Source organism: Eptesicus fuscus, chromosome 12 (assembly GCF_027574615.1).
Source record: "Eptesicus fuscus isolate TK198812 chromosome 12, DD_ASM_mEF_20220401, whole genome shotgun sequence".
NCBI lineage: Eukaryota > Metazoa > Chordata > Mammalia > Chiroptera > Vespertilionidae > Eptesicus > Eptesicus fuscus.
Genome location: NC_072484.1, coordinates 71,293,945 through 71,317,632, shown reverse-complemented (window position 1 = coordinate 71,317,632; position 23,688 = coordinate 71,293,945). Strand labels below are relative to the sequence as shown.

Here is a 23,688-nt window from a genome sequence, read left to right as displayed (position 1 = left end):
TTTCATTAAGGATTATAATTTCCCTTGTCAAATTTTTGGTTGCCCTGATGATACAGTTCATATAGGAGAGACAAGCTAAATGTTTAATTATTTCTCTTTATTTAACCAGTTTCCAAAATAACATCCACCAAAGCGACTAAGATTTTTAATATTTTGTTTAAGAAACAAAATGAGGTTACATTTAAATACATGTCCTATGTTTTATTGCACTGCTGTTATTATTTCTATTGCTATTCAAAAATGTCCTGTGAGAACATTTTCAAGTTGGCTCCTGAGTTTTTCTGACATGATCCAGTCAAATATGGAAAGGAGGGAGACTAGAATATACTCTGGTATTAAAATGCAGTAGGAGGTATCAGGATGAGCTCATGGTTAATGTGTGTGTGTGTGTGTGTGTGTGTGTGTGTGTGTACACATGCGCATTTGTGCGCATGCATACATACATACACATACAGATAAAGAAAAATATATGGGTATGTCTATTTATGTTTGTATGTTATATCAAAGACCAGTAGTCTCTGATAGCTCCCATGCTTTCTGGTATGACAATATGTTTCATGCTCCTATTGCATATTTCCTGCCCAGAAGTGGAGTCAGCCATTTGTTTCAAGGCATCCTAGTTTCTTTGATAGGAAATGGTAGCTGGAGACAACAGTCTGGATGCCCTAGAGGTGCTCTCTGCTACTGGTTGGTCATTGTTTCTAGCCTATTAAATGGGAAAAAATAGAAGCGTTTGTGTGTGTATAGTATATACAGCCATTGCACATATAAGACAAAACACATCATGAGATCATAACACTATTTTAAATTCATTAACCATGTATCTGTATCTCTTCAACCATGTTTAAAACTCAGTTCTTAACCACAACAATGTCATGACTCATTTGATTTATCCCACAACATATACTATTCAATGAAAGAGTAATATGGTAATTGACCGTCACTCCACGATGCCCGCAGCCAATCAGGAGGGAATATGCGAATTAGTGGGCCAAAGATGGCGGCGGCCACGGAGCCAGCCAGAGCAGGCGGGAGGCTTGGGTGGCTCCCGGCGATGGAGGAAGCCAAGCTTCCCGCCCACCTGGGCCGGCTGCCGAAGGAGGGGCCTGTGGATGGCAGCCATGGAGCTGGCCTGAGCGCGCAGGAGGCTTGGGTCACCCGGGCCAGCTGCCAAGGGAGGGGCCTACAAAAGGCCTGAGGGCCCTCAGCCCCTCACCCAGGCTGGCCATGCCACCATCGGGGTGAGGGTCCCCGCTGGGGGGGGGGTGGCCAGCCTGCAAATAGCCATCAGCCCCTCTCCCAGGCTTGCGAGGCACCCCCAGCAGGGACCCTCACCCCCTGGGGGCATGGCTGGCCTGCAAACTTCCCCAGCCCCTCGCCAAGTCTGGCACCGTCCCCAGTGGGGACCCCCACCCTGATGGGGGCATGGCCAGCCTGCAAACCACCATAGGCCCCTTGCCCAGGCCGCCCCCCAAGGGAACCCCCACCCTGATCTGGGACACCCTTCAGGGCAAACCAGCCAGCCCCCACCCGTGCACCAGGCCTCTATCTATACTAATAAAAGGGTAATATGCTAATTAGACTGGGAGACCTTCTAGGAGACATTCTGGATGTTCTTCTGGACAAAGCCATGGTGGCGGGGCCAAGGTAGAGGCAGTTAGGGGCCAAGAGGGGAGGGCAGTTGTGGGTGATCAGGCCAGGATGGGACAGCAGTTATGGGTGATAAGGCCGGGGGGGGGGGGCTGTTGGGGGTGATCAGGTCGGCGGGAAGGGCAGTTGGGGGTGAGCAGGCTGGCAAGGGGGGGCCAGTTGGGGGCGAGCAGGCCATCAGTGGGGGTCAGTTGGGGGTGATCAGGCTGGCGGGGGGGGGGGGGCAGTTGGGGGCAAGCAGGCCAGAGGGCAGGGCAGGTGGGGGCAAGCAGGCCGGTGGCGGGGGCAGTTGGGGGCGAGCAGGCTGGCAGACAGAGTGGTTAAGGGCAATCAGGCAGGTGAGTGGTTAGGAGCCAGCAGTCCCGGATTGTGAGAGGAATGTCTGACTGCCGGTTTAGGCCCGATCCCACAGGGATCGGGCCTAAACCGGCAGTCGGACATCCCCCAAGGGGTCCCAGATTGGAGAGGGTGCAGGCCAGGCTGAGGGACACCCCCCCTGCCGTGCACGAATTTCATGCACCAGGCCACTAGTCCTAGCTAATAAAAGAGTAATATGCAAATTGACCATCACTTCAACATACAAGATGGCTGCCCCTATGTGGTCAAAGATGGCTGCCCCAATGTGGACACAAGATGGCCACCACAAGATGGCCAGCAGGGGAGGGCAGTTGGGAGGGACCCAGGCCTGCAGGGGAGAGCAGTTGGGGGGGACCAGGCCTGCAGGGGAGTGCAGTTGGGGGCAATCAAGCCTGCAGGGAAGGGCAGTTAGGGGTGACCAGGCTGGCAGAGGAGGGAAGTTGGGGGCGACTGGGCCTGCAGGGAAGGGCAGTTGGGGGGGTACCCAGGCCTGCAGGGGAGAGCAGTTGGGGGGGGACTAGGCCTGCAGGGGAGGGCAGTTGGGGGTGACCAGGCCTGCAGGGGTGGGCAGTTAGGGGCAAACAGGCTGGCAGGGGAGGGCAGTTAGGGGTGACCAGGCCTGCAGGGGTGGGCAGTTAGGGGCAAAAAGGCTGGCAGGGGAGCAGTTAGGCATCAATCAGGCTGGCAGGGGAGTGGTTAGGGGGTGATCAGGCTGGCAGGCAGAAGTGGTTAGGGGCAATCAGGAAGGCAGGCAGGCAAGCAGCTGGGAGCCAGCAATCCTGGATTGTGAGAGGGATGTCCGACTGCCCATTTAGGCACGATCCCAGTAGGATCGGGCCTAAACAGGCTGTTGGACATCCCTCGAGGAGTCCCAGATTGGAGAGGGTGCAGGCTGGGCTGAGGGACACCCGCCCCCACCCGTGCATGAATTTCGTGCACCGGGCCTCTAGTATATATATAACAGTCTCAGAAAAACAGTATCATTATAATCTCACCAAAACGTAATTACTGAAAAACATGTAAGATTTTTGTTTTCACCCATTTAGGGTTATATCCTACTATCTATGTACAGTCAAATCATAGTGTTTTAAATACCCACTTGCAGGTAGGTTTCTTTTTCACAGTGGTAGGGTTAGCAGTTTCAAAACTACTTTCTGTGTAATCTAGGATTGAGCACATTAATACATATACTGAGAGTTGAAAAAGGAAATTACAAATATGGAAAGGAAGAAAACTAGAATGACTGTGGTGTAGGAATAGATTGGAGGTTATCAGTGTTAACTCATGGTTAGGTATGTGCATGTGTATATATACATGTATATATATACATAGAATAGATGTGGATATATGTGTGTATTCATAATTAAGTTTATATGTATACTTGTTCATATACACATATACATATGAAGGCATGTTATATGTATATGCATATTTATATTCTCTGTGTGTATGTATTCCAGCTATGTTCACTGAGAGGGTCTAGAAGCAATAGCATTCCAGTGGCAAAGAATACAACTGACTCTCTGATCTTGGTTTCTAAATTCCATTGTTCATAAGATAGAACAAAGTCATGTTAGAGAAATGGTTAATTGGAGGGCTGGGGCAGACAAAGTATAAGATGAGCCTAAAACATATTACTGTGCCAGAATGCAAGGAAGTACTCACACAATGATGGAGATATATTAAAATAACACTCGAAACTTGAGGAGGCTGCCACTGGCTAAGTCTAGGACTATTTAAACATCAAAAGAAATAAAGATAGTAGTGGAATATAACCCACTGAATAAAAAAAGAATCCATGAGTACATACTGACATAAATAAATGGGAGAAAAGTGAAAATTCTTTTTTATAGTAGTAGCCAACAAAATGTAGGGTGACAGAAAATCACCACCTTAAAACCATCATAATGATGACTGATTCAGGCAAAGATAATCAATGGAAACTAAAATCAATGTGTAAATGTTGATGAGGAACAGGATATTACATAGTTTCAAACTATCTATCCAAAATTCCTTATTAATTTCAAAGGGAAAAAATAGCAACTTATAGTAGAGAAATCTGGCAGATGCCACTTAACTAAGAGACCAAAGTCTATTATCAGACAAACAGACATCATATGTTCCTCTTATGATATGTTGACAAGGACGTATCACTTCAGTAGTAGTATTACTAAACCTGAATCCAATCCTGAGGAGACACAAACAGAAACTGAGGGACAGTCTATAAAATGACTGGCCTGTACTCTTCAAAAACATCAAAGTCATAAAAGGAAAAGAAATATGGATGAACTGACTCAAGTTAAAGGTGGCAGAGAGAGGAGAACTTTATGTAATGGGTGATCCTGGGCTGGATCTTAGGGGGAATAATAGCTACAACGAATGTTGAGAGAAATTACAGAATTTGAATAAGGACTATGGATTGGACAGTATTCTCATTTCCTGATTCTGAGAACTGAATTGTGTTTATATAAGAGAATGTCCTGGCACTTAGGAAATACACACTAAAGAAGCGGTCACTAACCGGTGGTCCGAGGTCCGAAAGATTGGCGACTGCTGCACTAAAGTCCTTAGGGGGCAACTTACTCTCAAATGGTTCAGACAAAAATGGTGTGTGTGCTAGTTTGTGTGCATGAGCATGTTATGTCTATGTATGCACTCAGAGACACAGAGGAGAGGGTTAAAAAGGGCAAAAATAACAAAGTCAATGCGGCAAAATGTAAACAGTTGGTGAATATGGATAAAGGGTATACAGGACTTGCAAACTGAAATCATATCAAAACGACAATGAAAAAAATATTAAATATAGGCATTTGAAATAATTTCTCTCTTGAGTTCATGCTGTTTACTTGATATACAGCTAGATTCAACTGTGTTGTTTTGTTTTAGAATTTTAAAAATAAATTTTCCCTACATTAATTTAATCACAATGAAGGGGGTGGGAAATAAAAAAACTAGACCCAGTAACTTTGGAAAATGGTATTTTCATTGTATACTGTAAGACTAATAACCAAAAAAAACCACTCTATAGTCCAATATTACAGGCTGGTAAATTTACTTTTCACAGAATATGGGCTAGTAATTCTGAAATTAGTATACTTATGTGTATATTAGGATTGAACAAATGAATAAATATACTTTGTTGTGATAATGGCATCCAGGCTTCTCACAGCCAGGGAAAGGAGTTTCAAATAAGGAAGTGGGAAAGGCTAGAAAGAATTCTGTGGTGTTGGTCTGGAATCAGAAATCTCACTATGGATGGACAGAAACGGAATAAATAGAGATGTGTGGTATGAGTATTTATGTTAGAGTGAGTGTGTGTGTGTGTGTGTGTGTGTGTGTGTGTGTGTGTGTGTGTATTTCTTAGCTCTGTCTGCTCAGAGTATCTAGAAGCAATAATACTCCAGTAGCAATGTGCATACCTAGTACCAAATCTTAGTTTCTAAATGGCATTCTCAAATAAAAGGAACGAGGGATCCATGGAGAAATGCCAATTCCATGGCTAAAACAGGAAACATGGGGCATGAACCTGAACACCTCGTGGTGCTAGAAAGGAAGTGCTCAAAAACTGATGGCAGCCTGTCACACAACACAGGAGCCAACGTGAAGGACCTACAAATGACCAAATCTGAACAACAAAATAAACAATGAGAGTAATGAATTATAACCCATAAAATAAATATTATTGAGTCCATACTGACAAGTAAATAAATGGTGGGCAAAGGTCAACTGTTCTTTATAGTAGAATTCCAATTAATATCTGCAGAAGGAGTGACTGAAACAGAAAATTACCTTTAGCCAAACACCATTGATAAATGCTAAAATAGGCAAAAGTATGATGAGAAACAGGTTAAAGTCTCAGAATATCTCCTCCCAAGATATTGATGAATTTTAAAGGTAAAAAGAGTTACTTTACAGTAGAGAAACCAGGCAGATCCCACTCAACCAAGTAATCAAGATTAACATCACAAGTAAGGTATTGACATCATATACCTCGTGATATGATACACAGAAAAGGCTATAACATCACTTCTATGATATTCTTGTCCAAAATGCATAACTTGAAAATCTGATAAGAAAACATCAAGCAAACACAAATTGAGCCATTCTAGAAAACAGCTGATCAGTACCCTTCAGAAGTGTCAAGGTCATGAAAAATAAGAAAAGACGGAAGTTATTACAGACTGGAGCTGGCAAAAGAGTCATGACTTCTACAGGAAATGTGAAATCCTAGACTGAATCTCATACCACAAGAAAAACATTTGTAGGAAACTGAAGGAATATGAAGAAAGTCTGTGATAAAGTATTGTATCAATGATAATTTCCTGGTTTCAATAATTGCATTATGGTTATCTTCAATACTACTACTACTACTACTACTACTACTACTAATAATAAAAGGGTAATATGATAATTAGACCGGACATCATTCCAGACGAAGCCGGGGTCCCGGGTGCCTGCCGGCAGCCCGGGGGAAGCAGCCCGGGTCCCAGGTGCCTGCCGGCAGCCGGAGGAGGAAAGCCCAGGTCCTGGGTGCCAGAGGGAAGCTGGTGCTGGCAGCCAGGGAAAGAAAGGCCTACTCTTGCACGAATTTTCGTACATCGGGCCTCTAGTATAAAATATTAACATTAAGGGAAGCTTGGTGAAGGGTCCCAGAATTCTGCACTTACTTTGCAACATTTTTAAAGTTTAAAATGATCTCAAAATAAAAAGTTTTTTTAACAGACTGATGAATCTCAGAGGGAGTGAGGGCAGGAAGTGATTAACCAAAGAACTTATATGCATATATGCATAACTCATGGACACAGACAATAGTGTAGTGAAGGCCTGGGTATGGGGCGGCCATGGGGTGGAGGGCGTCAATGGGGGAAGAAAGGAGACATCTGTAATACTTTAACAATAAAGATACATTTAAAAAAATTAATTTTATTTTATAATGCTATAAAATACTTAGGATGGTTCCAAAGTCAAAAATGCAAAAAGGCACCCAGTTAGTGTGGCTCAGTGGTTAAGCATCAACCCATGAACCAGGAGGTCAAAGTTCGATTCCCAGTCAGGGCATAGGGCTCGATCCCTGCTGGGGGGCATGCAGGAGGCATCTTATCAATGATTCTCTATCATCATTGATGTTTCTCTCTCTCTCCCTCGCCCTTCCTCTCTGAAATCAATAAAAATATTTAAAAATAAAAATAAAGCTTTTGTTCATTTTATCTTTCCATGGGGCAGGGGAAGGAAGAGCAGCCTTTTTAGATAAATGCTAGCATACTATGCATACTTTTCCACCTTATTTTTTTCACCCAACACTATATTTAGGTGTCTGCAGACATATTCCTCATCCTACCTAATAAAATGGTAATATGTAAATTACCATCACTCCACTACGTCCACGATTGGGCCAGCGGGAGGCGCAGGGGGCGGGACTCGGGGTGGCCAGGGTAGCCGATTGGGCCAGCGGGACGCTGAGCTCGCGTTGCCAGCGGCGGCTCGAGCTCAGTGTCTGCGCCATGGCTGTGCTGCGGAACAGAAGGGGCCTCCGGGGCAGCGAGCTCATGTCCCGCTGTGGACCATCAAAAGCGGGGGAGCTGGGTGCCTGTCTGCTCCGGCACCAGGCCTTTCGGAAGCCTCTGCCGAGCTGGAGGCTTCCGAAAGGCCTGGTGCACTAGCAGACAGGCACCCAGCTCCCCCGCGATAGAAAGCGAAAGCGTGTAGGGGACCCTACACGTGCATGATTCAATCATGCACTGGGCCTCAGTTCTTTTATATATGGCTTAGTCAATCAGTCTTCTATTACTGGACAACTAAACTGTTTAGTCTTTGGCTATTATAATTAGTTGCCACAACTTCTTTCTGTATCTTTAGTGGTAGTTAAATCTTTAGTATCAGGGGAAGGTTTGATGGATAATTCTGGTAAAGAAAGGAATCAAGGTAAGTAATACAGTTTATGGAATCTATAAAGCAGCAACAATATGTGGCCATAGATTTTACACTGATTTTTCTTTTTTCTGGCTCATCTAGTGTTGTGAGTAAATTACAGGAGGAAGTTTAAGAATGGTTCTGAGCAAAGGTCTAATAAGAGGAGCACTGCAAACACTGTTAATTACCTCTTTGGTATCCACATTTCCTTTCTTCCTCATTACTAGAACCCTGATTCTTGCAAAGGGCAGCAACATGTCCAAATGAAACCACTTCCAGCCTCCCAGGGATGGCAAGGTAACACAGGTCTAGACAGTGAGATGTAGAAGTGTACTAGAGATATCTGGGAAGGTTCTGCTCTCCTGAAAAAAGCACCACACCTTCCTGCCTGGGTCATGAAGTATCCATCTGGGAACCAAGAGGATGTAAACCACATTCACTGAGGATGAAGGAGCAGAAAGACAGAAGGAACCTGGGACTCTGATGACACTATGAAGCCACCCCACTAATCCTGACTACACATCTCTGGACTTCTCATTAACTGAGAAAAGCAAACCTGTTTGGGGGACCACTGGTTTATCTCTATACCAGGAGATAAACATGTGCTCTACCAAGATAACTTACCTGAAGGATAACAAGATGAGTCCTGTCACATTTAAGAGACTCGTCATTTTACAGTCAAATATCCAACAGTTAATCAGGTATTCCTAATTTTCTGAACTCAAATACAAAAACATGTGGTAAAGAGAGAACTTGGGCAGCAACTGAGATGAAGTCCAAATAAGATCCATCAGCAAAGATATATATACAGAACCCTGGAGTAGTTAGGCAAGTGGGGGCAGCGGTGCCACCCCCACACAGGAAAAATTACAGAGCTCTGATGTGCTCCTGCATAATTTTCAGGCCCCCGGTTAGTTCTTTAGTTTTTAATATATTTGAGGTGAATAAAGGCCTATGAAAAAAAGTAGTGATGTTCAGATCCCAGTGACTGCAAAGGGAAGGAAGGGGGAATGTCTCGTTGCCCAAGCAGTGAGATTTTAAATTGATTCAGGCCTTTAATTGACTATTGTCACTTTCACGTCCAGAACTTGACAAAACCTTTCACCATGCCTTTACAATCATCCCATATAATAAAAGGGTAATATGCAAATAGACCGAACAGCAGAACAACTGAACAACCGAAGTGTAATATGCTAATGGTATGCTAAGGCTGCTCAATCACTCGCTATACAGGGGTCCTCAAACTTTTTAAACAGGGGGCCAGTTCACTGTCCCTCAGACTGTTGGAGGGCCGGACTATAGTTTAAAAAAAACTATGAATAAATTCCTATGCACACTGCACATATCTTACTTTGAAGTAAAAAAACAAAATGGCAAAAACACCCGCATGTGGCCCATAGTTTGAGGATGCCTGCGCTAAGATGTGCACTAACCACCAAGGGGCAGACAGTCAACTGGTGTGCACTACAGACGCTCCGACTGGTAGGTTAGCTTGCTGCTGGGGTCCAGCTGATCGGGACTGAGCGAGATGGGCCGGACACACCCTGGAGCCCTCCCAAGGTCCCTCCCTGGCCCAATCGTGCACCAGAGGGGGTCCCTCCCTGGCCCGATCGTGCACCAGAGGGGGTCCCTCAGCCTGGCCTGCACCCTCTCGCAATCTGGAACCCCTTGGGGGATGTCAGAGAGCTGGTTTCAGCCCGATCCCGCAGGCCACTCCCCTTGGGAGGGCACCAGATGCAGGGCTCATGGCTGGTGAGCACTGCTGCGGCAACGCGGGCCTCTCCCTATCAGGAATGATTGGGTGCAAGTCAGCATCAGGCACAGTCGGGCCGGGATGAGTGGGAGCAGCAGGTAGGAGCTGCAGGTGGCGTTGGACTGCAGGTTTTGGCCTGATCCCTGCAGGCCACCCAGAGGGACCCCACCCGTGCATGAATTCGTGCACCGGGCCTCTAGTGTGAAAATAAAATAGCTGGTACAAAGAACCAAGCATAATGCTATATCCTCTCTTGACCTTTATAGTACTATTTCAAGTCATTAGCTCTATTACATTTAAAAAGCAGATTTTCTTTAATACTTTAAAATACTACTTATTACTTGATGTCAAAACTGCATAATCAGAGAGGTTAAAGAAATTACTACAGTGCTATTGGAACCCAACCACTTTTAGCATGCTGGTATAATACTGTAGCCCAGTTTCTACACACAAGTATTTTATTTCAAGCCTAGCAATTTTACATTTCTCCTGCCAATCTAAAAGTTTGCCTCCACAGGGTCACCACTCATGCAAAAGAGGAATTGGGCTCTTGGCAGCATGAGTCAGGGAGTACTGGGAAGTGGCTCTTCCTTTTGCAGGCCTACATTTGGGCTCAATAAACGTGTCAATAAGTCAGTCAAGAGCTGGCTGAGAATAGGAGAGGAGTTGACAGCATGGGAAATGGAAAAGGATGCTTTGGGGCAGCAGAAAAAAAGGAGCAGGGAGTGAAAAAGAGAGGACACTGACAAGAGAGGCAGGAGAGAACTCAAAAGAAACCTGATTCACTGTATTTGGGATTGAGACTGTACAGTAAGTGCCTGGCCCACCTGCTTCAGGGGTGCCACCTATGTTCACTCCCACCCTAAGTGGTTATACTTTTTATTTCCTCTGTCTGGAACATTCTTCCTTCTAACCTTGTAATTTAAGATCCTTCCCCATCACTGAGGTCTCTGCTCAGATCACCTTCTTAAAGGAGCCTTCCTAGACCACTTTCTAAACCAGGGCATCCAACCCTCATCATTCTTATCCGCTTATCCTGTTTTACTTCTTTGTAATAAGTATTACTCTCTGTAACTCATATATTTTTCCTTGTTTACTGAACACAGTGCCACACAATTTGTTTTACAATGACTTTTCCCTCTGAGTTTTAGCCAATTGTCATCAATTTAATAATTTAAAGGACTGGTTGTTTAACTAGTAGACTGCTTTCTTCAAATAAAATGTTGCCTGGAAACTCATTAAATGAAAAGGACAAAGCAGAATGCTCTGTGTGAAGTGGTGGCCATGGAAGAAGGCCCAACAGGCATCAGCTTGGCTCTCCCTCCTGGCCTTCCTTTCCTTGTGGAATCCCCTAGGATACCTCTTCAGTTTTGTGAAGAAGCATCCTCCAAACTTCTTTTATTAATCACTGTGTCATGAAAAAGGTTGTAAGGCACCCACTACTCTCCCTACCCTACACTCACACTCCGAGTATTAGAAAATATACCAAGATACACTTAGGATACATTCATCGTTAATAATAATGTAAATCTATATTCTAAATGATCTTCTTGACAAGTTAGAATCTCTTTGGCTAATTTACTGTCTAATCTGGTCACTGTTTTTACTTTCAAACAGGGTTGATGAAGAACTCTAAACTGGAAGTGTTAGCTCTGTCATTTTCTTGTTTGTCTATGCTTACTTTTTAAATGTATAAACTTTGATCTTTGAATAACTTCAATCTTTGTAAGTCATCTTTTAAAGTCACCATTATTTAACTTGGGTAAAACTAGAAAATACAACCTGCAAATCCACTTGAAAGGGCATATATACACTTTGCACTAAGTGCAGAACAAATGAGCTAGTGAGGATGCCTGTCAACCCTGACACACCGTGGAAATTTCCCACCCCTGTGTTATCTCCCTAGCTGAATATGACATATGACCATCTAACAAACAAGATGAGTGAAAATGCCAGGACTGAGGATTAGTCAAGCTTAATAATTTTCTTTATGTCTGATGATGATAATAATAAAGAAGTAGTTCAATTCTATATTTGGAGGCTACCACTATGAAATATCATTTGATTTAAAGTAAAAGGAAAAAACAATTCTCTTATTAGTAGGAAGGGCCGACATTTACTTTTCATTCAGTTCCCCTAGGCCGAGGCCCTAAGCCTGCCCTCTGGCTCACACCATAGCATGGAACATGGCAGATACTCTATAGCCAAGCCAGGCCCTGCCATATGTTCTTGGGTTCGGGGTGGCTAAGGCAAACAGCAATCATCCTAATGGTTACCTGCAAGTCATTTTGTGGGTTCCAGTCTGAATCAAATATGATGCAGGTATCAGCAGCTGTGAGATTGATCCCCAGGCCTCCCGCTCTGGTGCACAGAAGAAAGACAAAGCGGTCTGAGTCTGGCTTACAGAACCGGTCGATGGCTGCCTGGCGCAGGTTTCCCCGTACTCGCCCATCAATTCGCTCATAGGTGTATCTGAGGGGACCCAAACGAACGAAAGCCCAGGTGTTAATCATGACTTCAATGGAGAACAGCAAACAATGCAAGAAGCTGTTGACCGATGGCCTTAAATCCCTCACTTCTAAATATGGACCAAATGTCCACAGTCTAGAAGAATCCCCACCCTCTACATATGCAGCAGGACAGACATCTAAAACTGCATTGCAAAGTGTCACCCCTCAAAACAAACAAAACCCAAACCAAAACAAAAAAAACAGCCACAAACTAAGGAGGACTAAGAGAATTGTAAACACAAAAAAATATCAATTCCCACTGCCCAAACAACTTATTCTCAAGTCATTTCCCAGTTTTAACTTGCACTGAATGTAATCATAAGACCCCGAAAAGCAAATAAAAGCCTCAACCACCTGCTTTCAGTCGTGCTCATAAAAGGAATCAGAGTTAAATCAGCCCCTCACTGCTTTCTGTGAAACTGAAAACGGGAAGAAGACTATAATGACAGGCAGTCCCTTGATGTCTGGGCTGGTCATCTCTAACCTAACAGTTCCTCAACGCTTTAGAGGTGCACAGCAAAACTTCCAGGCTTACAGCTGAAACCAAGGTCTTCTGGGCAGTATACTGCCACGTAAGCAGGGAGAACTCACAGAAAATGTTTTGTGCTATGTCAGGGGTGGGGAAAACTAAAGAATTTTTAAAGCAAAATAAAGTGAGGAAGTAAAGCTGAATATACTTAAGAAGGTATATACCTGTGTGGAAGTTAAGAAATAAAGGTGGAAAGCATGGTGGAGGAGAAGGGAAAAGGAAGGAGAATAAAAGAAATGAAACACTATGGGATCATATTACTATCTATCTACCCAATCAGAAAACACAGACGGTACCTTTATGATGAAGTAATGTAATTAACAGAGCATTAAAATATTGTAGCAACCTGGACAGCTGCTTAGAGTCTTATTCTTTTCTTACTTACCCCTGCCAACACATAAATTAACAAGGGGATGTTACCTGGACCCAATTTGACCTCCAAGCATGAACTGGTTGGTAAAGTAGAAGCAATAGAACCTTGTGAGAAGAGGACCAAGTCATCCTAGACCCAACAATAGTCAAGAACATAAATCTTGATGAAAATCTTACCAGTAGCCCAGAATTTGGGAAATCTGGCCTCTAAAATTTCAGACAAATAATTGGTAAGAGAATAAGAATAGACAGTCTAGGGGCAGATGACTCTGTGTGGGGATGATTCCAGACAACTAAATTGGGCAACACAATCCTGACTTTCTTGAGGAAAAGGAAAATCCATGTAAAGAAACCACCCAAGGAAATCCACGTAAAGAAACCAAACCAACTCAGACTCTAAGGGACATGTAACACAGCAAAGAACCAAGTCCGAACATATGTCTTCCTCTTACAAAGCTGCAGTGCATCCATACCTGGAATTACAGGTGAAGACTTTTCTTTTCTTTCTTTTTTTTTTTATGTAACAAACTTAGGAATAATATTTGAAACTACAGTAGCAAATAAAATGAGTGATGATGACAGGATTGTCATGAAGGCAGACTAAGAAGATCTTATATCATAAGATAAAAGGTAAGAGTTACATTCTAAATTCTATAACACTATGAAGCAATTAGATAAAATTATCATTATTATTAATAACAGCCACAGCAACAATATTAGCAGCAACCGAAGTGTCAACTCTGTGCCAGGCACTGTGATACATGTTTTACATGTATCATCACATTTAACTCTCACAATAATTCTATGAGGTAGTTTTACTATTACCATCCCCATTTTACACTTGAGAAAATTTCAAAAACAACAAAAACCCATACAATCAAAATAACTTGCTATTACCTAGCTGGTAAGTGAGTTAACTCAGATCCATTTGATTCAAACAAAGTCCACACTCTTAACCAGTTTTCTATGTGGCCTTCATATTGTGCCCTACATTTCAATGCAGCAGAACAGAAAGATTTTCTTAAGAACTTAGAAGAGAAAGTTAAATAGGAAACACCAGTAAACTTAGGAAACTTGTAGCTCTGGCAGAAAATGAAAGAAGAAACTACAGGTATCAAAATGATTTTGATAAATCAATGCAGCGAGGATCTGGTTTGGGTGGGTTCCCACAGCAGTTGGGCCATGTAAGTGATGTGTGGAAGAAGCACAGGATTTGGAGGCAGGAGACAGGGCTGACACAATGAAACAATAGCAGCTACCACCCCAACCATCACACATGCCAGCGATTATAACCACAGGCACAGAGAACTCAATGTTCTTTGACAAGACACCCGCAGCCATCAGAGAGGAGCGAGATGCCCACGGATCTGAGTGAGGCAGGGAGTGAGCATAGCCTTGGGAGAAGTCAATGAATGTGATGACATAGCTTGGCCATCACCCAGGGAAAATTATTTCCATAAAATTAGATAGCATTCTGCCAGCTATGACTTAACGATGGTTTTAGAAATTGTGCAGGATGATTGGAACATTAATTCTCATTTCCATCACTTGTTCAGTTTTGAGGGAGTGCTCTCGAAGAACACAAAAACTAAACTAAAATAAAAATTCAATTATTAGAGTTTTTTTCAACTGTTCCTCATCCCCTCACTTCTGAGCCAAATCCTTTGGCTATGCCCTCACCCTGGATGAGAGTGTATGGCATGAAATTAAATGGGAACAAAACCAAACTGACAGCTGGAGAAGCAACAAGGCTCAAAAACAAAGAAAATCTTGAGGGCGAGTAAGTCTGAATGAAGAAATCAGACATCATAAAATTCCCACACCAAACATCAGTGCAGCAATTAACCCCCTGCATCAACTGTATTGTGAACTAACTCCCTAGGAGTTGATGTGGTTCATGAAACTGTAATTCTGAGTCATTGTCAAATATCAATGAGAAGCAGGTGGCACTCTGGGAAACCTCTGTGCACTTTGTTTGGGGAGGAGGAAGGGGTGGAGGGACACATTTTGGCACAACAGGAAATGTTCTCACAAGGCCTAAAGGAAAATGAATGACTTTCTTGTCTCTCAACAATAAACAGCTGGAAAACATAAAGAGTGAAAAATCACCCATTCACAACAGCCATAAACATATAAAACACTTAGCATGAAACTTAGTAAGAAATATGAAGGATTTGGCAATATGACACTAGGGGCTACGTTGGTTTGTTCATCATCTCCCTAACACCTACCGAGGTTCTAGCACAAGGTAGGCACTTTATATTTACTCAATCAACAGTGTATACAAAAGACCTGAATAAGTGTAGTGAACATTATGTTCTTCAATTCTGTAAAGATGTCAATCCTACTCTACTAAATGTGTAAAAGCCAATCAAAATCCCAATAAATGGATATATGTATATAGAGATAAATACAGACGTGTAAATGTGTGTGTACACACACACACACACACACACATAATTTTTAATAGTGGGAGACTGAAGTAGTCAAGGATAGACTAAAAAAGAATAATTCTGAAGTTCATCTGCAATAATATATGAGAAAAGAATAAAACTACTGATCAGAACAGAAAGGTTAGGGATATACCCAGCATATATAATATCTCAGTATATTTTATGGATAGTGTTTTAGATGAATAGGGGGGAAACATGGACTATTTAGTAAATAGAAAATTAGACATATTTAGAAATAAACTAGATTAAATGCGCATTATATACCATTTATCAAAATTACAGAAGGATTGCAGACTGACATATCAAAAAAAAAAAGAAATCCAGTTAAAGATTATGAATTAACATGCATATTTTATTCTTTTATCTTCCCAATCTTCTAGTAAAATAATAGTTAAAGAATTTTTTAAAAATGCATAATACACTCCCCTAAATAAACCCACAAACAGAACAGGAGAAATTACAACAAAATTCTAGAAGATGGAAAGTCAGCTATATGGTATTAAATTTAAAGAAAGCAGAATCCCAGGTGAGAAATAACCTGACCTAATACTGCAGAATACCCAAAGGGACTGGGCATTGATGGCATCAGATACTCCTGAAAATGAGAATGCAAAGAATCTAAAAACCAGGGGAACTGGTTGAATATCAGCCCTATAGATCACACATCCCTGCCCTGAGAGGGTAAAACAAAAGAACCATACCCTTCTCTCCCCGAAGGGGTTCCAATCTCAGCTAAAGGTAGAAGTATTAGACTGAAAAAAGGGAAGAGAGAGTGCGATCTCCCTACCTCTCTCCACCCTCCTTCCCTACAATCAGCTCCAGGTACAATCAAATTCCCATCCTTTCAGCTAGGGAAAGAAAGGAAACACCCAAAAATACTGACACTGGAGATTCCCCAATGAAATGGTCCATCTAGACGACTAGTGTTTACATATGCAGGGTGTGACCCAGAACCAGCAGTCCTAGCCCACATACCCAGAGCTTCCAATCAGCTCGACAGTGCCCACCAACTGATGGCTACGATCTGAAACCAGAGGCTCTGCTTCTGGTATGGAGGGGCAAGGTCCTAACACACCAATTCTCAGCAAATAACAACCACAAAGTCCAGATGAAATACAGAAAACAAAACAAATGAACAGAGAAATTTCTCTGAGGGCACTGGAGAGTTAAGGAAAGCAGGCAGATTTTGGAGAGCAACAAAAACTTGTGGTTTTGAGAAGAGGAAAAGACAGAGAGGGTGTACCCCAAACTCTGGCTATAAACTCTACTCAAGTCTCTGGCTGGCCTCTGACTCAGACATGCTTGGGGCAGACCAAGTGTAGTCTGAGCTGAGACTGCAGCTGTTATCTACTAGAGACATTGACAGAATTTGCATTTTTAGTCACATCTCATATAATACCTCCAAATAAAAACCATCATCTTCATGGAAATGTAACAGATTCCTGAATCCCCACAACAAAATATTCACAATGTCCATGGAAAAAAACAAAATTATGTAACATGAAGAAACAGGAAAAATGTGACCCATTCTCAAGAGTAAAAAATCCAATCAACAGGTGTAAAATCCAAAAATTTACAATTATCAGATAAGAACTTCATAATAGCTGTTATAATTATGCTCAATAAAGTGAAGGAATGTATGCAATGAACAAAAAGATAGGAAATCACAGGAGAGAGACATCAAACTAAGAAACAAATGAAACTCTTAGAACTAAAATATAATCTGTATAATAAAGAAAACATTGGATGGGCTTAATAAGCATGAAAGAAATAGCAGAGAAGAGTCAGAATCTGAAGACAGATAAATCAAAACAAGAGAGAAAAAGGACTGAAGGGGTGGCGGGGAGACAGAACAAGGGCCTGTAGGACAATATCAAAAGGTCAAACATTCAGGTAATTGGAGTCTTACAAAGAAACCAGAGGCTGGGGCAAAAGGAATAACAAAATAGAAGAAATAGAGATTCAAATCCTCCCAAATTTGATGATATACATTTACACATTCATTCAAGAGGCTCTGTGAACTCTGCAGAGGTTGAACTCCACCCATTAAAGTCAAACTGCGAATCAAAAATCAAAAGAAAATCTCACTACACAGAATAAAACAACATATTACATACAAGAGAACAATGACTTAAATGACTGCAGAACTTCTCATCAGAAACTATGGGGGCCAGAACACAGTGGAATAATACTTAAAAGTGTTGAAAGAAAGAAAAACAAACAAACCCAGAATTCTAATAAAAAAGATATATATATATATATCAATCATACCTAATAATAGACAAACATGTAAATTGACCATACCTCCGCTATGCCCACAGCCAATCAGAGTGAGTATGCAAATCAACCCAACAAAGATGGAGGTTAATTTGCATACGTAGGTGCCCAGCAGCCTGTGTCCCGAGAACTTTCTCAGCACCCAGGTCACTCCGAGGTAGGCCCCCTCTGGGTCCTGAGTAACCTGGGAAGGGCCCAAGCCAGGGGGCTCCTGGGCAGGGGTGGAGGGAGATCGGAGGGAGCTGGGGGGCCCCTGCCCAGGCCCCGAGGCTATAGGCCTGGCAGGGGTGGAGCTGGCGATTGGAGTGAGCTGGGGATCCCCTGTCCAGGCCCCAAGCCCCAGCCAGAGGCTTGGGGCCTGGGCAGGGGCGGAGCCAGGCGATCGGGCTATCAAAGGGAGCTGGGGGTCCCCTGCCCAGGCCCCAAGTCCGGGCCAGAGGCTTGGGGCCTGGGCAGGGCAGAGCCAGGCAATCGGGCGATCGGAGGGAGCTGGGGGGCCCCTGCCCAGGCCCGAGGCTTTAGGCCTTGGCAGGGGCAGAGCCAGAGATTGGAGGCGATTGGTGTGAACTACAGAGGAAATACCTTTTCTGACCGCTCATTGGCTAAGCTCCCTGTTTGCCACTGGTAATATTCTTAGTAGCTTGGGTATAAGAATCAAAAAAGGTGATCTAGGGTTTTTCCACCACACTCCTGGAGAAAAAAAGGAAGGTCCACTGCTGGAGGGCTAAGAAATGTCATATCCTGCCCTAGCCAGTTTGGCTCTGTGGATAATGCCTAGGCTTGCCTACCACAGGGTCCAGTTCGATTCTGATCAAGGGCATGTACCTAGGTTGCAGGCTCCTCCCTGGCTGGGGCTTAGGTCAGAGCTCATGCAGGAGGCAACCGATCAAAGTGTTCCTCTCACTTTGATGTTTCTCTCTGTCTTTCCCTTTCTCTTCCACATTCTCTAAAAATCAATGGAAACATATCCTCAGGTGAGGATAAAAAAAAAAATAAAGAAAGAAATGTCATATCCTATGAAAGACACATCTTGAAAATGCCTAAAGAAAGTTGTCATTTTTTCATGGTGAAGGGACTGGAGTCTATTGATGAAAACACCTTGGTGGCTGTGGTGAATGGCAGTGGCTGCAGCAGCGGGGTGATGGGGCTGGTGCCTTCCCCTGATCAGCCCGGTTGCCTCAATAGGACATCCCCTGAGGGCTCCCAGTATGTGAGAGGGGGCAGATTGGGCTGAGGGACCCCCCCCCAACCAGTGCACGAATTTCGTGCACCAGGCCCCTAGAGTGTGTGTGTGTGTGTGTGTGTGTGTGTGTGTGTGTGTATAATTCTGACTTGGAGAAAGCTGCAGGAAGAAAAAACAAATCTATCATGATTAATTTCAGAAAAACGAAAGAAGACACTGTACCTATGAAATAACCAGTACAATGTTATAAGAATTTAAAATTTAGAGAAGAAAATGCTCTAGGAAATTAAAAATATAATTATACAAAGAAAACCTAGGGTTAAAGTTGGAAGAGAGAGTAAAGGAATTCTATCAGAAAATATAGCAAAATATAAGATGGAGAAAAAAGAGAAAATCAGGAGATCAATCCAGAAGATCTGACATACAAATAACAGGAGTTCCACAAAGATAAAACAAAGCATAAAGAAATAATGAAAGATAAAAATCCAAGAAAATCCTCCAGAGCTGATGAACTTAGGATAGGAAAAACTACTTAGTATCTAATTCAATGCATCCCATACAAAAAACAGTTCATTGTAAAACTTCACAGCACTGGGACAAAGAGGATATATCAAAGCTTCTAAACAGGAAAAAAAAAAAAAAAAGTCACATACACAGACTGGGAATCAGAAGGGCAGGGCTTTGAACTTCTAAACCACATCTCTGGATACAAAAAGACAATGAACTAATAACTCTTCAAAATTCTGTGGGAAAATGATTTCTAACTTGCAATCTCAAACCCAGCCAAACTATTACTCAAGAATGAGAGTAGACTACAAACATTTCAAAATCTGAAAATTCACTTATCATTCACCCTTTCTCAGAAGCTCCCAGAAGAGGTACAGGAGATCCACCAATAAGGAAATTTGATTCAAGTGGGAAGGAAAGAAACTTGTCAGCATGATGAAGGAAGGGAGATAACAGATGACAACTGTGTACTAGGTGAGAAGAGCACTGAACACAGAGGAGCACGTTAGAAGGTCCCAGAAGAGATGGCCCTGAGAAGATGAAACTGATGTGCGTGACCGCCACAAGAGGAGATTCAGGCAACAAGGGTAAAGTGTGGAGCTGAATTATAATAACTACACAGAAAAATAAGCAATGAAATAAAAAGCTAACTTTTAGCTTCAGGGAAAATAAAAATCATGCAATAAAGAAATAACAGGTACGACATGACTAAGCTGTAATTTAGCATTTACATAAGTCCTAATAAACACTGAACATTAATCTAATCCGAAGTAATATGTGGCATTTTGGGAAGATAGGAGGACAGGAAATTGCACATGTGGCATTTACATAGTGAGAACAGATAATATCTAAAACTGAAAAAAAATTATAACTATTAACATTTTTTAGATATAGCTAGAAATACCAAAAGAAATAGCATAAAGAGTTTAAAGTAATTAATTGTTTCTGAGGTTGGAAAAACTCAGGGGCTAGAAGGGAGTAAATTAGGAAATGCAATTTTTCATAAGTCTAATAGAATAATTTGCCTCTTTAAGTTATGTTGAATAATGCATAACTTTAATGAAAATAAAAACTGAATTAGCCCTGGCCAGTGTCGCTCAGTTGGTTGAGCCTTGTCCCATGCACAAAAAGGTTGCTGGTTCAATTCCCAGTCAGGACACATGCCCGGATTGTGGGCTCGATCCCCAGTAGGGGGTCTTGCAGGAGGCAGCCGATTGATGTTTCTCTTTATCTCTAAAATCAATAAAAACATTTAAAAAAAAAACCACTGAATTAAAAGGAGAAGAGTAATGATGATATTAAGCCCAGAAGAACTCTGTTAGGTGCTATCAGGATGAAGAAACCATAAAAGAAACACCTCAGAATATTCAAATGATGTAATGGTTAACAGGTGAGTGAAGGCTATTTAAGCATATTGATTTAATCATTTAAATTTATTTTAAAGCTGTTTTAAGATAGAGAGATTTAACTATTATAAAATTTAAAACTTCTGGGAATAAAGTAAACATACAAAAGCCCACACCCATAGTAAAAAGTCAAAAACAATACTGGGGAAATATATACACCATATTCTTAAGTAAACAAACAATTCTTATAAATGAATAAACAAAGACAAAGAGCAACAGAAAATGGAGAAAGAACATGAACAACTCATAAAAAAGCAATATAAAGATATGTAAAAAATTCACTCATTAATAATCATAAATACAAACTAAAACATAATTTAAATATCTACAGGGGCTTTGAAAATATGTACTAAATGCTTTTAAAAATGTACATCAGAATTGGTCCTAAGAAAATAACTGGCAATATTTACAATGGATGTAAAGGGATATTCAGAGTTTCTTAAAGTACTGAAAATTTGAAAACAACTCATAAGACACAATAAGAATATCAGACAGATCACCAAAATTGTGTCATAGGAAAATAATTTAAAATTTTTTTCATAATATATTAAATAAAAATGTGAGTTACAAAGTAGAATGTAGAATACTTAAACAAGTAAACAACAAAGCTAAATATATGTATGAACAAAGAAAAAAGACTAAGAAGATAAACACCTAAGTCTGAATGGGGGCTTTGGGCAGGTGTTGGTGTTATATGTGGCCCATATTATCAAAAGAAACTGTATTACTTAAGTAATTTGAAAACAAAGTAAGCAATAAATGATAAATAAAAATAGCATAAAGGGAGCTAAATAAGGATACCCTTCTGAATAAAAGTGTGTTAATTATACTGTTACTCATTTTGTGGGGTTCTTTAAAAAACTGAAAACTATGAGTTGTTTTGTATATATTTTGAAGAGTAAGATAATATATTTATGAAAAGCAAGTGTTCTGGCAATGGGTTCCTAATCTAAAGTGAGTTCCGATTTCAAGGAATTATTTATGTAAATATTAAATGTCAGCCTAACCCATACCTAAATTTGCCATTTAACACTCTTTTAGAAATTACATATTAGAAGAACAAACAGAATCTTCCAGGACAAGAATATTTAAGACAACTGAGATTTGCCATGATTTTACTTTAAGAAAACAAGAATTTCCTGTAAACTTAGCAATGCCTAGACTAACAGTTTCTATGAGCTTGAAAAATCTTTTATCATTAAGAGTTGTTAAAAATCCATTTATCATCTTCAGATCATTGATGTATCCCAACGTAACAAATGCAGTACCCACAAAGAATCCAAATAACACCACTGACTTTCCACCTTCATGAGTAATGGACCTAGGATCAAGAAATTATAGGACTGTGAACAAGAAAATAAATTAGGATGCCATAGCTAGTGTATCATAAAACCTAGAGAGTTTGCTGAAAAAGGACATGAAATATCCCCCAAATTATTTTCCTGTGAGTTGTCAGATTATGCTCTTTTAGTAACCTGACACATAGTAATGCTTTCTAGGATGTATTTCTCTCATCATCATTAAGCAAAAACAATAAAAGTAAACACATTATTTTTTTTTTAACATTCTCTAATGTTGATTAAATTGTTTTATCCAACTACAAAGAATATAAACAAACATGTAGGATATCGTTTTTAAGCAAAGCAAGGGCTCTACATTATAAGCTATGAAATTCACTCTAGAGAGTTAAACTTGGATATACTTGGTCATAAGATTTAACTCTGTGTTTTAGAGAATCTTTAAGAAGATATTCCTTTCCTCCCTTTTTGAATGCTTTGTTGTTGTTAAAGCACAATTTTTGAATGAATCAAAATGTATCAAAAAGAAGGTAGTGCCTGCAGCATTGACACACAGCTTTGACATCAGTCTCACCTTCTCTGGATGAGATAATCTTCTAGGATATCAAGACAGCGCACCATCTGGGAGAAGATAAGTACTTTGTGGCCACCTGCAATCAGCTTAGGGAGTAGTTTATCAATCAGCACCAGCTTCCCTGCCGCCTGAATCATGGCCTGTAGCTGAAAGTCAGGGGCATCAGAACTGTGGGTTTTCCGGAAATCTTCCAGAATTTTCTCCTCTGCCCCTGAAAACAAAACAAAACAAAATATTCCTTGAAAAAACATTAAGGGTAAAAGCTGCTCTCTGCTTTACAGATCCTAGGAGAAATTAAGTGAATTCTTGGGTTCGGGACCAAGTCCAGTGAGGCAATGCTGTATGTACAACCCTAGTCTGTGCCCCAGCAGAGGGCTCTGCAGTGGCAGCAGGTACAGAGAACTCAGGTGCTTTGCTCTCCTGATAGAGAAGAATTTGAGATACCAAGATGACTTATGCTGTTAAAGAAACCTTCACAGAAAGTTGACAAAAAGACGTATCTTTAAATGTCATAAAAATTTATCTATAAGCAAATCCAAGCCAGATATTGATTTAAAATTTTATCAAAAAGTTTTATTGCAAAAAAAAAAAAAAAAGGCTCCAATATATACTCTTATTGTATAGGCAACTTCATTTATCTACAGAGTTTTCACTCATTGCATCATGACCATTTACCCAACAAAGTAACACATGTTCTGTCCCCACAGGACATAATGGAGAACAGACTGATGAGTAACATCCCCATCTTCAGATAGACAGTTTCAAAATGTGGCTCTTTGTACTCCTTACACTGCTTAGGTAGATCCATCAACCTCTATGAATCTCAGTTTAATACTCTGTAAAAAGGTGAGAATACATACATCCTAGTATCTAATGGGAACTCAATAACTACAATTGTTGGTTATCATG

At 41.3% G+C, this 23,688-nt stretch overlaps 1 protein-coding gene across 1 annotated transcript in view; it reads right to left on the bottom strand.

Moving 5' to 3' along the window:
* Nucleotides 1-23,688, bottom strand: part of CHD6 (chromodomain helicase DNA binding protein 6) — a 181,036-nt gene that overhangs the window by 60,095 nt on the left and 97,253 nt on the right. Inside the window, exons 16-17 of the mRNA XM_008158512.3 lie at nt 22,780-22,990; nt 11,947-12,142 (exon numbers count right to left, since the gene is read on the bottom strand). Of these exons, the coding sequence (XP_008156734.2) occupies nt 11,947-12,142; nt 22,780-22,990 (407 nt within the window). The remainder of the gene's footprint in view (nt 1-11,946; nt 12,143-22,779; nt 22,991-23,688) is intronic.